Raw genomic sequence first — 15,999 nt, forward strand, 5'->3', positions numbered from 1 at the left:
CGAAACAGCGCACGCAAAACGACCACGGTATTGGATGTAATCTATATTTCTCTGTGTATAGTAAACCTTTAGTTAAAAGAATTAACTGAATGTACAAAAGACGTATTATAATCAATAAAAACAGTAGTTTATTATAATATAAGATATTACAAAAATAATTGAAAGCAAATAAGTGTTCAAACTTCATCTGCCGGATCGTCCCACGCAGCTAAACGATACAGGGTTCCGAAATCTGAATCATTTAAAACGGATCGAGCCAAGTTGTCGTTCTCACTGAAATTGTGCAGCGATGAAGAGTCAGGAACGGGTGCCTTTATTGACATTCCCAATTTATGTTCCGCGAATTTATCATAGTCAACGTCATTTTCCTGAGATATTGCCGATAATGAGTTTCGTATGTGGGATTGACTTATTATTTTCTCATAGTGTAATGATTCCGCACTGTTCGCTCTGTCAGCTATACCACACATGTTGATAACATCCGCCCACGATATGTCACTATCGCGATTCGATCCAACTAAAGATGCATCCTTTTTTCTAGACACTCCATATATGCTTTCCTGCCACGTATCCCAGCCATCCGAATCGCTCTGTATTAAATTGATACGTTCTTTGCATTTTGGTCGCTTCATGGTTGACGTACTTGGTCCTTGCAGCTGCTTCTCATCCGATATTTTCTCCTTGGCAAAATCATCGTAGCTCGGTAAGTCAAGATCGTTCAAGTCTTGAGAGCTTGATTGTACTATAGACGTGCTACCCTCGTCTTGGGGCGGCGGTGGCACGCTTTCGATCAATCGAAGTAAAAAGGCACGAATTTTTTCATCTTTTTCTTGGGAACTCTGCAAATTGGTCTTTTCATTCTCATTATAGACAAATGACGAAACTCTAGTAGAAGTACTTGCTGCGTTGCTTGCAACAGATTGAGTAGAATTTCTTCGCGATTCAAGTTTTTTTATTATTATTTTCGACTTCCAGGCTTGATGCTTCCTTCTAAAACTGTGCACGCTGTAGGAGTTCTCGTCTTCCGACTCACTCCTGGGTATGTCTGGATATTTGGCGTAGTAAACATCTCTGGTGAGCGGTTTGGAAAACATATGTTCTGCCTTCACTTCCTCGAAGGGTTCCAAGTCTTCGGTCATCCACATTGCGTCCAAACATACCCAGTGACTATTAGTTTGTAGCACTTCTTCAGTTGTAAGTAAAATTACCGACACCATCTTCAACAGTATTGAACACAAACTGACTGAACTCACAGAATTATGATTGGAAAGTGCGATGGTTTAAATGTTTCTTATCAAAGAAACGGGATAAATAATTAAGATAAGGTAATTATTGTGTTGTTTTCAAAACAACCCTAATACGTTGTTTACTAGATCGAAAGTAATTACCACATGAAACGGGAGAAACTATAATTAAATATAAGCTTTTGTAGAACTTTTTAGAACAACATCGATTAATATTTTTGTCCTTCGTGTTAATAGTAAAGTTGTATCGCGAAGTCAGCCTTGAATTTTCTCATTAACTCACCCTTAGAGCCGAGCCCGCGAGTAGCGCGCAAGGACCTAGAAATCCTACACTCTCCCAACAAGTCATGTCCACTCTTCACACACCTTCGGAAGACGCATTATTTTCAAACATTACATAGTCAAAAACAAATTTGGAAACGGTAAAAGCAACTACACAAAGCGAAACTCTGATAAGCAAGCGATATGGAAGCTAAAAGCCCTCGCCAATCGAATTACGTTATCGGTAGCTTATTGAACGTCAAAACCCAATTACAAGGCTGAACCGCAGGGACCGTGGGGCTTCGGCGCTTAAGGTCGCTCTGCGGCCTGATGATGAGGCGGGTGGACCAGGCATGCGGTCCTCGGGACGTCTTACGAGACGATCTCTGCGGTACTCCGCATGGCTCAACGAGGTGTGGATTCAGCCAGGCATCCGCGACGATGCATTCCGACCGACTGAGCCAGTGTTCGTGTCCTTGGGAAGAGCGCATGCGCGCACCACACAACCAGTTCTCAGTAACAATACTCATATAGACCTATTGCAATGGTACCCGTTATGTCTTTCATTTGCAAATAAAGCACTCTCTCACTAAATATTCTGTCTATCTTTGTTCCTTTGTATGATGATCCTCGCTCCGGGAAAAGTTTCGAGAAAATGAACAAAAGAAAACATTTACATTGAACCTGACTTTTGGGGGCGTGGCAATATAAACAGCTCGTATAACGTAACAGTGATTATATTTGGTGTGCGATAATCACAATCACAGAAGTATTTTCTAGACTAAAACTTTTACGCAAGATGGGGGTTTTAGAAAAACAAACGACGGTTGATGCACAACATTTGGTCCACTTGTTTGCATATTATAAGCTCACGTGGAAGTGTAAAAGACATCCATGAAACTTTAGCATCAATATTAAGTAGGAAGCGAGAGAGGTCGTAAAAGCGTTACATGAGTGTACACAAAAGGCGTTCAACATTATGCAATGAGTGATCTTCCGTGACAATGGCGACCTAATTTAGGCCTGCGAAGAGGGCGAGCTAATTAGGTGTTACGTCTCAGAGCTCGGACGCTAATTGCCATTAACATAGACTGTACAATGCGTTATGCAACGGGTGTGCTTCATTTTTTGTGCTGCTGTTACATAAGTAACGTATCAAGTATGTAGCAAAAAGTAAACATATTACATCAGACTGTATTCCGATTTGTTTCATAAATAATATAGGGTGTAAGCACCTTCCCTTGTACCTTATATATAATGTCAGTGTCTTTAAAAAATCGAATTGTTCTATATTTCCACAGAAGGAAATATTTATTCGTTCGAATTAAATATTTATGTTAATAGAACATTTGGACAGTTGGTTGGTATGTATTGGCGGAAGTCCAATTCTTTTATATGCACTTTCATCGAATTCTGCTTATCTTAGAATTCTCTTTAATTGGTTTGTAAAAATCCATTGTCATTAAGACATATTTCGTGAAAATCTATTATTTTCAATACCTAATTACAAGACCATTGTATAGTGGGTGTATTTCTATAATTCTTTTTTCTCTTTTCACGCTTGTACGACAGCGAGGGTGATAATATTTTTATGCTATTTTTACGTTTCTTATTATCTACTAATACTAGGATATTGTAATCTCAAGATAGTATTGTCTTTTATTAACTTTTACACATTTAAAGAAAACATTTTTTTTACGGATTATAGTTATAATAATACAATATTGTATTTAAATGTATAATTATTTAGACATAATTTTAAATTTACGCGTGCTTTACAGCGTGCGTGGTCACGGTGACTGAAGACAAAGGTGTTAAATGTCAAAAAGTATCACAGCTGTAGAAAATGTTGTATTTATTTCCCCGGAGTTGGTATCGACTAAAAATCTTCTTCTATCTTAAGATATTAATTCGCGGCAAAACTCAATATAAAGTCGTAAAACAAAGGGCTACAGGTATTTAGAGAGCTATAATATCGTGTTGGGGGTACTAGTTTTGTCTTCACTTTGAGAGTATCTGACCTGATCTGGTTGCACAAGAAGCCATGCCATGAAACAACAAATCGTGCTCATAAAAGAATCAATTTAAGTATATTAAGCGCTACAAATGTGCTGGCCGACGTGCGGATGTGCTTCTACTGTAACCATGGTTACGAAGGCTCATACCTTCATTCGCCGAGCAACGTAACTTTCCTTTATCTTGACATTTCCCGGAAACCACTGCTGAAGTAGGCATTAATTTTCTAAAATACGCGTTCCTCCAATGATTTCTATGGATCTTATTATTAAACGTCTCACACTTAACTATTTAACTTTAGAGAATCTTTGTCACAATTCAAATACATAGTTCTGTTATACAGTTATGTCTTTGGTTCAAAAGGTTATTATTTTAATTATATTTGACGTCGGTCTAAACTTAACAATAAATGAGTAACTCTACCCTCATTTTAAAGTTCCCTTATCTCACAGCCGCAAAAGGATTTAAAGGAATTCATTAAAAGTCAAGTACTCTCCCTATTATATACGAGTACTCGAAGTCAGGGTTGCCACTTCTCTGTTTCTATAATTTTTATTAGTATTTTAGACAACAGAATTTAACGTTTTATCAAAAATAAAACAGTTGCGTTACTTTTTTTTAGGTTTGGGCCACAGATTTCTGTATTTGTTGACTTTTTGGGTCTAATGCCGGTTTCCTCACAATGTTTTCCTGCACCGTTTGAGCGAATGTTAAATGCGCACATGGAAAGAAAGTGCAAGTGCATTGGTGGACAGCCGGGATCGAATCTACGACTTCAGGTATGAGAGTTGAACGCTGAAACCACTAAGCAAATACTGCTTAGCTATATTCATAGCATAGAATAAAAGAATCAGTTTATAAAGAAGTTCTCAGAAAAATATTGGCGGGGTGATTCATTTGTTAAACAAGTCGCTTTCTGTTCTGTTCTGTGTTGTTTTGTTTCCATCGTTTTCCTACGAATATTATAAAATGTATTTATATGTTTGACTAATAATCATCCTTGGTTAATTAAGATGACCCAGTTGCACTACACAAAGTCACGGACAACCGCAAATTTTGTATAGAAGTGAGAATCTATTGTTTGAGATATTCTGCCAACAAGTGACCTGTATCGATAGCTCTACGTCGGATCTAGGCCATTTATTAAGCCTGTTTGAAGAAAACTGGCTTCCGCCCGTGACTTCGTCGTAAACAGGTCAATAAGTAATACCATTTCCCAGGTTGATCCAAAGCAAAGAAATCTTGGAGTGGCATTTAATATGTATTTCCTTGTTGACGTTCATAAGTGTACATTGTGTTACCTAATGAATAAATGATTTTGAATTTGAATTTTGAGTTTAATTGCGAGCGATTTCAGTAGTTGGTAACAAAATGTCCAATAAAGAAAGACGAGTGAACCTTTAAACATTTTCACCATCAATAAACAAATTCGCCTAATTGTAAAGTTTCACAAACTAACCACATTTAAAACACTCAATACAAATACGGTGGCTCCAAGAAATAAAAAAGTGTAATATAATATCCTTGAACCATTTCATTGAATATACAAAACTGTAAATCTTTCTCCAATTATTTCTTTATTAAATAATCATTATTAAATATAATATAGAAAATATTACGTCACATTAGTTATTCGGTAGGTATGTCAATGTCGTGGGAATTTTAAGTACCCTTCAGCTAAGTGACTCTTTGAAAAAGCAAATAGTGAGAACAATTGAGATTCAAGATATTTTGTGTAAATCTGAATTTAATATACAATTTATATAAGTAGTTTTAATTACAACACAAAGTCAACACCGATTCAATATCCTGGTATACAGAGGTCTGTGGGAGAGTCAATTGGATTAAATTGCTTTCGGCCGGCTAATAGCCCCGCCCCAATGCCTAACGATGAGTGATGTCTTCTCCACGCGATCAGGGCACAATTTTTATATCTATGCGAATTGAAAGATGGGTTATCAGGCATTTGTCAAGGTTTAATGTGTCTTCTATCAAGAATTGTACAAAATATAGATCTTTTTAAAATGGTTCACGGTTAAAACTTATTTTGACTCTCAAAGCTATGTGATCTGATGGCGCATTTAATACATCATAGATCTTAGTTATTATTAAGATTTAAACATTGTCCATGCGTACCCGTTAGTCCCTCGTGAATCCCGTTAGAAGAGAGTATGGTTGAATAAAACCCGAGGACTCGAGGAAAGTATGAAAAATTTAGAGATGCGAGTTTTTTCGTACTGGCTATATGTTTCTAAAGTGTTGCGTGCCAAGACGTCAAAAGCTTCTCAAAAGCTCCTTTTACGAGTGAAAGCAAGTAACGAGTGGTCTTGAATAGCTAATACTGTTTGAATGGAGAAACCTTACTTCATACGGGAACCAATTTTAAAATACATTTTAGGTAAAAAAATACGTAAATTTGAAGGAACACCTTCACCAAACGAACGCATAAAACTATTTTATTATTACATATTTAAGTCATGATTATGTTACACGTAATTTGCTCATATTTTTAAATCCGAAATTGATTATTGTTGCTTTTTATCCTATTTATTTAAGAAGGCGTAGTAGTCTTGTTCACATTTATAAATGGTTCCACGATTTGGTTTTCTTTTTAACAGTTACCCTACCTTGCTTACTAAAACTTTACCATGAATTAATATATTCTACGACGCAAACAATAGTCATATATATTATAAATAATAAATAAATAAGTATGTTTCCTTATAGGTATGAGAAACAATGCAAGGTCGTATAAATATATTTATTGCATAAATCCCCTGAAACTTATATTTTTACATAATATGATTATTACATTCTATACTGAATGCAACATTTGTTTGCGATCTTTTACTATTGTCGCAAGCTACAATTTGTATCTTTTTATCCTTTTGAAATCCAAATATCAATATCTTTCTTATTGAGCCAATTGTTAAATGCTCCGCCAATAAAAATAAATAAATCTAAAACTTACAATTAATTATTCGATATTTACCTGCAAAAGGAAAAAAATAATATTTAGTACATAACGGTGTCATATGGACATTAATCATAATTTGCTTCCTTGTTACATCGCTTGAATTCAATAGGATGGATGATATTCTTTTTTATTAATATGATGACATTTTAAAAGTTTTAGATTTATTCTTTATATATAATAAGGGGCAAAAGGGTCTTAAGTGATACCGCCCGCCGCCCATGGACACTCAAAGAAATAAATTTTTCATGCCATAATTTGTCATAAATACTAACCTGGTGTACCTGTATAATCTTATCACAGTTTCCATCCTATTTTCATCAAATCGCCAGCAATAAGTTTCTATTTTTATTACAACCTATAAATGGCGCTCTACTTTCACCCTTTGTATTGTGCATTGCTGGAATTAAACATTTATTGGCCTATTTCTAGATTAAATTCAACTTCCGAGCAATTAACAGGCAAATTAAACTTGCATAGAACCGATTTGAGTTTATACTTATTTTAATAGTAATAACAAATCTCGTACAGAGTTGCCAATTTGAAGCTTACGTAGGCTTAGAGCCATATGGTACGTACAAGTTCTTAATGAAGTCTGTGCTAGAAGAGTATAGGCGTTACAAGGTTCAATGAACTCAAATTAAAGCGTATTTTGTGAAACCTCTGGAGGTTTCGTCATAATACGGCGCCCGCCCGCGAATACAGTTTATTTCTATTTACGTGTTTACTTTCAGAAGGAAATCAGATTCTAATATCTCTTATAGGAACGAAACAGGGAATACATTACGTCTTGAAATTAGACGCTAATTGATCCGTTAGTCATCGTAGTCTGTTGGTTTTGAAAACCAATACTTAAGTACTCTTTCTGCTGTGGCCAGTGGTAACTTATTATAGTATTATGTCAAAGCCAATGTGTTTGTAAGACTTAGGTATATGAATCTTTAAGAGAATGCTTTTAAAGTAACCGGTAGGGAAGTCATGGTTGCCGTACAATGCATCAGTGCATAATGAAATTCCAACAATATACCGACACACTATGCAAAGGATTTACTTTTAACTATTTGCAAAATAAGTGACGAAACTGTTACCAAATACACCACTGCGGCATGTAGAGTATTGCCAAAGCCGAGATAATCAACAAAGTGCTCGATGCAGCCACCCACGTTATCAACGCCTTCCGAAGGATTATACTCCCTGCGATGACGTCACAATATGGCGGCTTCCGTTTGCGCGCCAATCGCAATTATGTCATACAAATATTATATTTGGAAAAAAATTACTTGACATGCAGTATATGTACAAGTTGTATATCTCAGAGTTTTTTTTTTTCACCTTTTCACCGAGTTAACCCAGGTAGGCGGGAAGTAATAAATACATAATGAAATATGAAAACTCGCACGGCTAAAGCAAAAGGAGCCATATTTTTCAATCATTCGCAAACAATGGCTGTTCTAATTAAAGCTTAAAATAAATCTCGATCGAACTCTTTGTTTACAAAACAGCGATATGGTGTTTAGTTTATTTTAGTTAAAATATTAAAACTAGGAAAATATCCATTTCCTAGAGTGTGAACGAATTATTAATACTTTGGATAATCTGTGAGTCGTGTGACACGGAAAATCCTACGTAAAAATTCAGGACAAAGCGACTACTTTTAATGTGAAAACGTTCAAAGTGAACGCTTTTCTTTGTAATTACGGCGGCTCTTGCGAAGGAAGCGAGAGGAAGCCGCAAACGAGCGGCATCGCCTTCTATTAATAATGTGTGCACGTGTACGTCTATGTGGTATCCAAATGGCGGGAATGTTCTTTTTCATAGACTGTAGACGAAATAATTTTGTCTCTATGGTCTACTTACTGTTGGGTGAATAACCAAATCTTTCTACTTATTAGGTTGCTGACTTGCTGAGTAAGGAATTTGGATGTAGGAAGATAATCCGTGGGATATGAACTTTGTTACTTAAGACTTAATCATAGTGAGTGAGTGGCTGACGTAATTGCATACAGCGTGTGTTATTAATGCAAAAACTTGATTACTTTAACAAGTCGTTTTTACATAACACCGTACGTCGTAACAATGGCGTCTTGTGATACGACAAATATTTGAATCATTAGAAGCTTCCTTCGTTTACATAATAGCGATACATTTAGACTAAGATCAACGAAGTAGGTATATGATAGTAACACTACAGTTTGTCAATAAAAACGATGAAAAATCTAAACTTTAAAGTGTGAAGTTTTCCCGATATATTGATGCATTAGACGAATTTTGACATTCACGTTCCAACCGTGAAAGAGGAGCAGGAGTTACTGGTGGAGGTAGAAGATATTGCGTAAAATCCTGGGGCCGAGAAAAAGGGAGGCCAGTTCATGGATAGTCAGAAAAAATGCCAAATTAGATGAGTTAGTAGGCCAGCCTATTGGCTTGGCTAAGGCGGTAAAAGAGGCTTACCAGAGCCGGCCTAGGTACGAATGTATTGTCTAGGTCGAGCACAGGAGGACCTGCTGCGGCCGAAAGCTAGCAATTGGCGGGTAGAGGAGGGCTGGAATGTTTTCATTTCGGAGGTCAAGACACTTTTTGGGTCGCAGAGGACTGACCGAGTGAGTGCCAATATTATCGACCTGTCAAACAATGTTTATAAGCCCGTTTTACTAAGATGCACGTCAAAGTAGCAAAATTGTCATGAAAGGTCACATGATGCAATGATGACGGCACTTCACCTTGAAAACTTCGCAATTGAGGTGTAAACACCGTATGATAAATGCAAGACGCAATTTTACAATCACGAAGAGAATATTAAATAGCCGTTGATACTGTTTTCCTGATCGTGACTTAATTTTACATGAAGTCAAGAAAACAATTGAGCCCAGATGAATGGTGTTCATCGCCATTTGTCATTCTAAATACAAATGCGAATATTATTGTGATAAAAACTTAATTAGCACACAGGTATTAGTGTAAATTTATTAATTTTGCATGCGAAGTCTTCCACTAGCATAAGTGCAGAAACATTATTGGAATTTAGGTTCAGATAAACAGAAATTATTCATAAATTCAAACCCACTCCACTCTGCCAAAATTCACCTTGAGCGTTTGGCGTTCTCCATTTATTAGTCGATCATCGGAATCGATTTACTCAAATAAATTACTACTTTCCATTTGGTTTATATCTAAAATAGGAATGAAAATCAATAATCGAAAACCAGACAATTGCTTTTATAGATAAGTGTTAATAAACAATATAAATATAAAAAGTTATTCTCAGGCAATATAATTAATTCTAATATTTTAAAAATGTTATTGCACATCAATAATTTTATACAGATGCTCTGCAAAAGAAGCCGCACACGGAACATATGAAATATTAAGTAACAGGTAAAACAATGAACAACATAGCTCATTAGGTGATACGTTAGGTTTAGATACAAAGACGCCGACACACAGTGACCGACTTATCAAGCCCAGTTCCTATCAGTATAAGGCAAACTACAGGCGAGCTTCAACAAGGGAAATTAATATTATATACATATACAAGAAAATACAAAGTTAATAGTTTTGATAGATTTGGGAAGAACTAACAACTATTTATTTTGCAGATATTGAAAGTAACAAAATAAAGCGAAATGAAATGATCGCATGAATATTTTAAGTGCTCCGCACCATTGACATGACATCAAAGGGCTGGACCGCCTCACATAAGTGTATTAAAAGTGCAGCGAACTTCGAAGCCGTACGAGTTATTTTTAATTAAATAAAACTATTCATTAGACAAATACTATTATATTATTGCAGTTATTATAAAAACATCGGGAGGTACAAATAATAAGAGAAAACAATTTTCGATTAAACGTAATTTCTCACTATTTATTTAACTTTCACCGATAGTCAACTGTCGGCTCTCTCTTGCATAAGAATTGATTACGACCTACCGAAATGAATATCTCGCCCTGAGCAACGTTATCGATGACGTTAGATCGTGATCTAGGTCATAGATGATCACATATGACATCTATAAAGTTTTATCAAAGAATACGCAACCCCTTCGTTTATATATGTATACTTTTAACTACTACACTATCGACATATTCAAGTATGTTCGCAGAGTGAAATCACAGTAGCGATATTGTGTATATTTATATAGGTACTTTATCATATTTTATTAAATATTTCTCGACATCATCGTATTGGCACAGTGTGTAAGGGATAATGTGTGTATTTCTGTATTGAATAAATTAATAAATAAACATTAGTTATTAAAGAATTCCATATAAAATTGTGTAAGCACCAAATCGGAGTAATCAAATGCCGGAACATACGCATAGCATTCCACACTATTTGTGGAACAAGGAACAGAATAGCATACCGACACGGTTCGCCCGTGGGATTAATTTCAATCGTTTGAATAGTCCTTACATAGATGTCACGTTTAAATAACTGTATTGTTATATAGCAGTACATAAAACTGATTATAATTTAATTTTAAATAGATTACAGATAATTCCAGACAGCATGTTTGTTGTATGATAAAATAGATATGGTGATCAAAACATTGTGTGGGTCAATCGGACATGGAATCGTTGGAAGCGAGCCAGTGAATATTATGAATAAAACGAATTATTGATACACTTCGTTTGCTTTGGATGGGTTATTTATAATTTGAAACCACGAAAGTTTTAAACTCAGTGAGTTAGTATTATCAGAAGTAATAAACAACGAAATCATTACTGAGAAAAATATAGTATTAATATATTTTCAGTAAGGTTTTAATGAATGTTATGCAATTTATGTCAATTGCAGATGAAGCTAGGATGCATTGAAGCGTCTCCTCGTTTTGGCTTTTCGCCAAGCGCCGAGTTTTCATATTTTATCGTGAGGTTGAAGCGTACGCGGTGAATTTCCCCTGACCTTAGGCAACGTTCAGGAAATTGTGAAATTTTACTTTTTCTTTGGTAACTCAATTTATATAGTTTGAGGTAAAAAGGTCAATGTTTAAAGATAGAAGCAGGTTAGGAAACAAATTAGGAAAGGTGAAATGCTAGTTAGCGGACTTTTTCTCAAATACTTTGATTTAATAACGAAACATTGATACGTTTTTCACAAATGATTTACGCCACGTATCCGGAATGAGTATGTTCCATCCGAGTATGTTCTGAAATATCAAAGCACTGAACACGCAACATTTAATGTTTCATATAGTCTGTTTGTCATTTGGCAAAACGCCAGAATGTTTGAAGGTACCTATACCTGCTTGGTCCACTTTTATACGACTTATTTGGATGGACACGCGCCGCTCAAATAAACGTCTCCGTTGGGAGTGATGGCACTTGGCAGTGATAGATTACACAAACAGGTATGGATCGTTACAATGATCGAGAACCAAAAGATATGCGGAATAATATTTAAGTTTAAACAATATAAATTGAATCAAAAGCGATAAATACATGAAACGGACATATCTAATGTTGGCGAATTTCCTTTCGTCACAGTGACTGCGGGTGAACTAAAAATGTCTAAAATTCTCTTAAATTTGACTTTGCTTATGAGGGAGCAAGTTTTTAAGGTTTTATGGCGTAATTTGCCAAAACTTAAGCAATGTTCGTATTTAGCCAGTCTTGTTTCTTTTGCTTACAATTTCGACAAATATCAAAGGTTCTTTATTAATTATCACTTTGAATTAGTATAGGTCCATTTCGGAAAGTTATATAAAATACAAATATTTGTCTCTGTTACACTGGACACACTGGACACACAAGGAATTAATTAATTCTTCGTGATGCATTCCTTTGAGATTTGTTAAACCAAGGGCACAACCGAGGTAACAAATACCTAATCTTAAATATTTTATCCGCAAATAACAAGGGACCTAAGCTAAGAAGCTAGGCTGGCAACAAATAAAGCTAAACGCGATATATCCAATTACTGTGAAACAATTTCTGCGTATTTCATTCGCATTACAAACAACATATTTCTCGTGAAGCAGTTGCCTTAATCACTGTAATACGATACTCGCCATCACTGTATGTTCAACTTCTATTGAATGAATATTACTTTTAATAGTTTTAACGGGAGACAGACGTGAGTTTTCGATAGGGTTTTATTAGTATAAAGATTTCGGCAATGCACACATCCCGTCTAGGTCTTTATGCATACAATTGGTCCATCCTGCTCTACAAAAGCTGTAAATTGGATGACATGAGCTATTATCATGAAATATGATCGGAATAAAACGGCATTTTGTTATAAAGGTTTCGCTACGTATATTACTATATATGGTTTAATTTATATTAGGTACACAACATATAACAAAAATTTTAGGTGTCACTTGAATAGGCCAAAATCGATTCAAGAATTTGTCTTCCTCCTTTAATTGTTGGATTAATAAAGATAAAACTATATTAACCCGCAATGCGGACGTTCCAGAGCTTCATCGTTAATAGGATAGAAGCCTTTGTTTTTTTAAACCCTCGCAGATTTCATTGGTTGATGAAAGTAACTTAATATAACGAGGTGCTCGACGTAATAAAAGTATTAATTAATCACAACGAGTAATCAATACGAAAGCGAATTTATTATCCATAATATACAATAGATTTTATAACTTTTGGTTTGTTTGTGAGTATGACGCCGCAAATGGGACCCAAGGAAGACTTGAGTAGCGTTTTGTGGTCATTTACGAATCGATACTTCACTCTGGGAAAACACTTACAATGCCGTGTAAATTGTAAAAAGCAAGAGAACAATAGTTAACATAGCAGAGACAACATTCTTTTTGAAAATCATAAATTATTTATAGATTTTCCTCGTTCAATATTCAGATAGGAGGTAACGGAACAACCAGAGTTGAAGCGGAAGTATTTGTCTCAGGCTCGATAATTGAATATCAATATTAACAAATACGTGATTGGAAAAATAATTTGTTACTAAATGAAAGCGTTCACGGTTCTTATGTAACTAACAATAGTTGTATTATTCCAGACTCGTAGGAAATAACCATAATTTCTTAAATTATAAGGTAAACTTATTTTTATTGAATACTGAGATAATTAATATCTCTTTAAAATGTTTAATTGTTGTCAATTTTAGCCTTAACCTTTTTAGGTGCTGACCTCGAATGAGCTAGGAATGTTATTTGTAAATTATGCAAAAAAATCGGTAATATTCAAAAGTGCAACTAGAGTTCTAGGTTCTAAACTAACATGTAAATATATAATGATATTGTGTGTTAAATTTAATACCAATTAATCAGCAAAAATACTTAATTCAATCTGTATTTCGTATAGAAGTTACCTGCGTAGCGATATGATTTTTAAAATTGTATAATCTACGAGCCACTCTCCAAGTATGTTTACAAATCACGAACCAAACCCTACTACATAGGTTTACCTATAAACTAGGTTTAAGTATAGCTGTAATGTTTACTCTTCTATGAGTTGGCCTTGGCATAGTATTTAGTAAACATAACTGTTTTCTTAACCAGGCGATATTTGTACCGACCAACAGCCCAGTGTTGTCTGTTCTCTTATTTCTGCACAGTTTTTTATGCATGAAAATCATTTCTATTAACGCATCATAAATATATAAAAAAACCCAGATTCTTTAATTGCTGTATTTCTACCTTATAATAATTTATCTATTTCTTGCCTCCGGTTTATTTTCTTTTATGTATGTGTATGTTTGGCAGCTAGCCCAGTGTATTACTAGTTAGTATGTTTTCTCATCTAACTGAATGTAAACTTGCCTATTAAATTAACAAATGATTATAAAACAGATTCTGATATCTGAGGCCCAGGCCTAAAAAGGTTGAAGCGCTATTGAAAAACTTGACTGGGTATCTAGAACTGTACGTACCTACTGTACCTTGATTCGCGAACTGACTGGGAAATGTCAAAATTACGTTTCGACATATTAGTCGATAGATATATAGAGGTAGCTTACGGTTTTCAATTTAAGGGCCTGTTTCACAATGTACGGATAAAATACCAAAAAGCTATGCAACACATAAATTATTCGAAAGATAAAAGTTCCGGATAAGATACTTCGCGTTGAACACACGCGCATGACGAAACGCAAAAATAGTGCTTATCCTACCAATAAGTTATGAAAAGCTTATTTGGAACTTATCCAGACATTGTGAAACAGACCCTTATCCTAATTGTTCGCATTGGCAGTTGGTGGTTCATATAAGTAGCTACATATAATAAAATGATAAACACGGTCCTGTTTCTAATTTTTTTTATCGTCACTTTAAATATTATAATCTTATAAAACTATTATGTATATAAATAATACTTTACTACAAAATAAAGAGGGCATTAAAAATTCACATTCTGAGACTAGAAAGAAGAGTGAAGATATTAAAAAATGAAACTTTTCTATGGCGACCTGCAATTATTCTTATTAAGTTACATATTTATTCATTTTGTAGTATTAGTATATTATTAACGTCGATAAAACGAGTGATTAGATAATTATTGTTTCCGTACATCTTGTAGTTTTATATTAATATAACGAATAAAGAAATTAGACAAAAACTATAATGTATTTTGGAACACATACATAGTCGTATCAGCTACTTAATCAATACAAAGTTGTCGCAGTATTAAATAAATTAATGGAAATAACAAGATTGTGGATACAGGGGAAGCCGGAGAAATGCCCTATTTCCAGATGTGGGACAAAACTTGGGTGGCTTTGTAATACACACATTATTGTTAAAGATATTTAGCTAATTTTTATTCTTTTTCATTCAAGTTTTTTCAAATTTAAAATAATAGAAGAATTATTTAATCAGAAAGGTGTTATAAATCACTCCCATAAAACACCTACCAGCTATGAGCTGACTACCCGGAACCGGAAACTTCATTTAGCCACATATCCGTTAGCTTAACACCAAGGATATTACATTAGGTCCGAAAACTATCTTTACTTTAAATATGCACATTTTGTATATTACCCTATGAGAACTTTATCAAAATATATTAAATATTTACGAGCAATTATAATCGAGTACATTGTAAATATCGTCGAAAATGAGGTAAGTCCATTCAATAAAGCCTTGGCCGGCAAAAAAGGTCACTTTTTACCTGAAACTAGTTCGTCAATGACAATTGACAGCTGTTTACGACAATAAGAATTTCTCGGTAAAATTCGAACAATTGTTTTAACCGAACATTCCGTTATATCGGTTTTAGTTGTTGAAAGCGATGACTACTTAAATAAATATGTGATAAAGTTAAAATTGAACAAAACCCCAGTGGTTTTTAACTTTCTGAGACTAAAAGATAACTTTTTCTAAATACGTTGTCGCATATCTATTTTCTAATCTGTCCCTTTGCTCATTCGATTGGAAAGTAAACAATTGGACCGTAATAATGCAGTATTAGCGAAATCTTTTCTTTCATGTACGGATTCTGGCTTCTGGCTTACCTGCATACGAAAGTAGTCATATTATATAGGTATATTGAGCAAGAGGTCATGTGAGTCCCTAGAGTAGGTTCAGAAAAG

The 15,999-nt window shown here is 34.7% G+C and overlaps 2 protein-coding genes across 5 annotated transcripts in view; both read right to left on the reverse strand.

Moving 5' to 3' along the window:
* Positions 1-15,999, reverse strand: part of LOC110999170 (serine/arginine repetitive matrix protein 2) — a 41,700-nt gene that overhangs the window by 6,942 nt on the left and 18,759 nt on the right. The gene's annotated exons all lie outside the window — the stretch shown is intronic.
* LOC123690664 lies at positions 150-2,160 on the reverse strand. The gene is made up of 2 exons (XM_045634404.1): positions 1,780-2,160; positions 150-1,610 (listed from the first exon to the last, which is right to left on the reverse strand). The coding sequence occupies exon 2, from the start codon at positions 1,215-1,217 to the stop codon at positions 177-179; it is 1,041 nt and encodes a 346-aa protein (XP_045490360.1). The 5' UTR covers positions 1,218-1,610; positions 1,780-2,160; the 3' UTR covers positions 150-176.

Source organism: Pieris rapae, chromosome 2 (assembly GCF_905147795.1).
Source record: "Pieris rapae chromosome 2, ilPieRapa1.1, whole genome shotgun sequence".
NCBI classification, from domain to species: domain Eukaryota; kingdom Metazoa; phylum Arthropoda; class Insecta; order Lepidoptera; family Pieridae; genus Pieris; species Pieris rapae.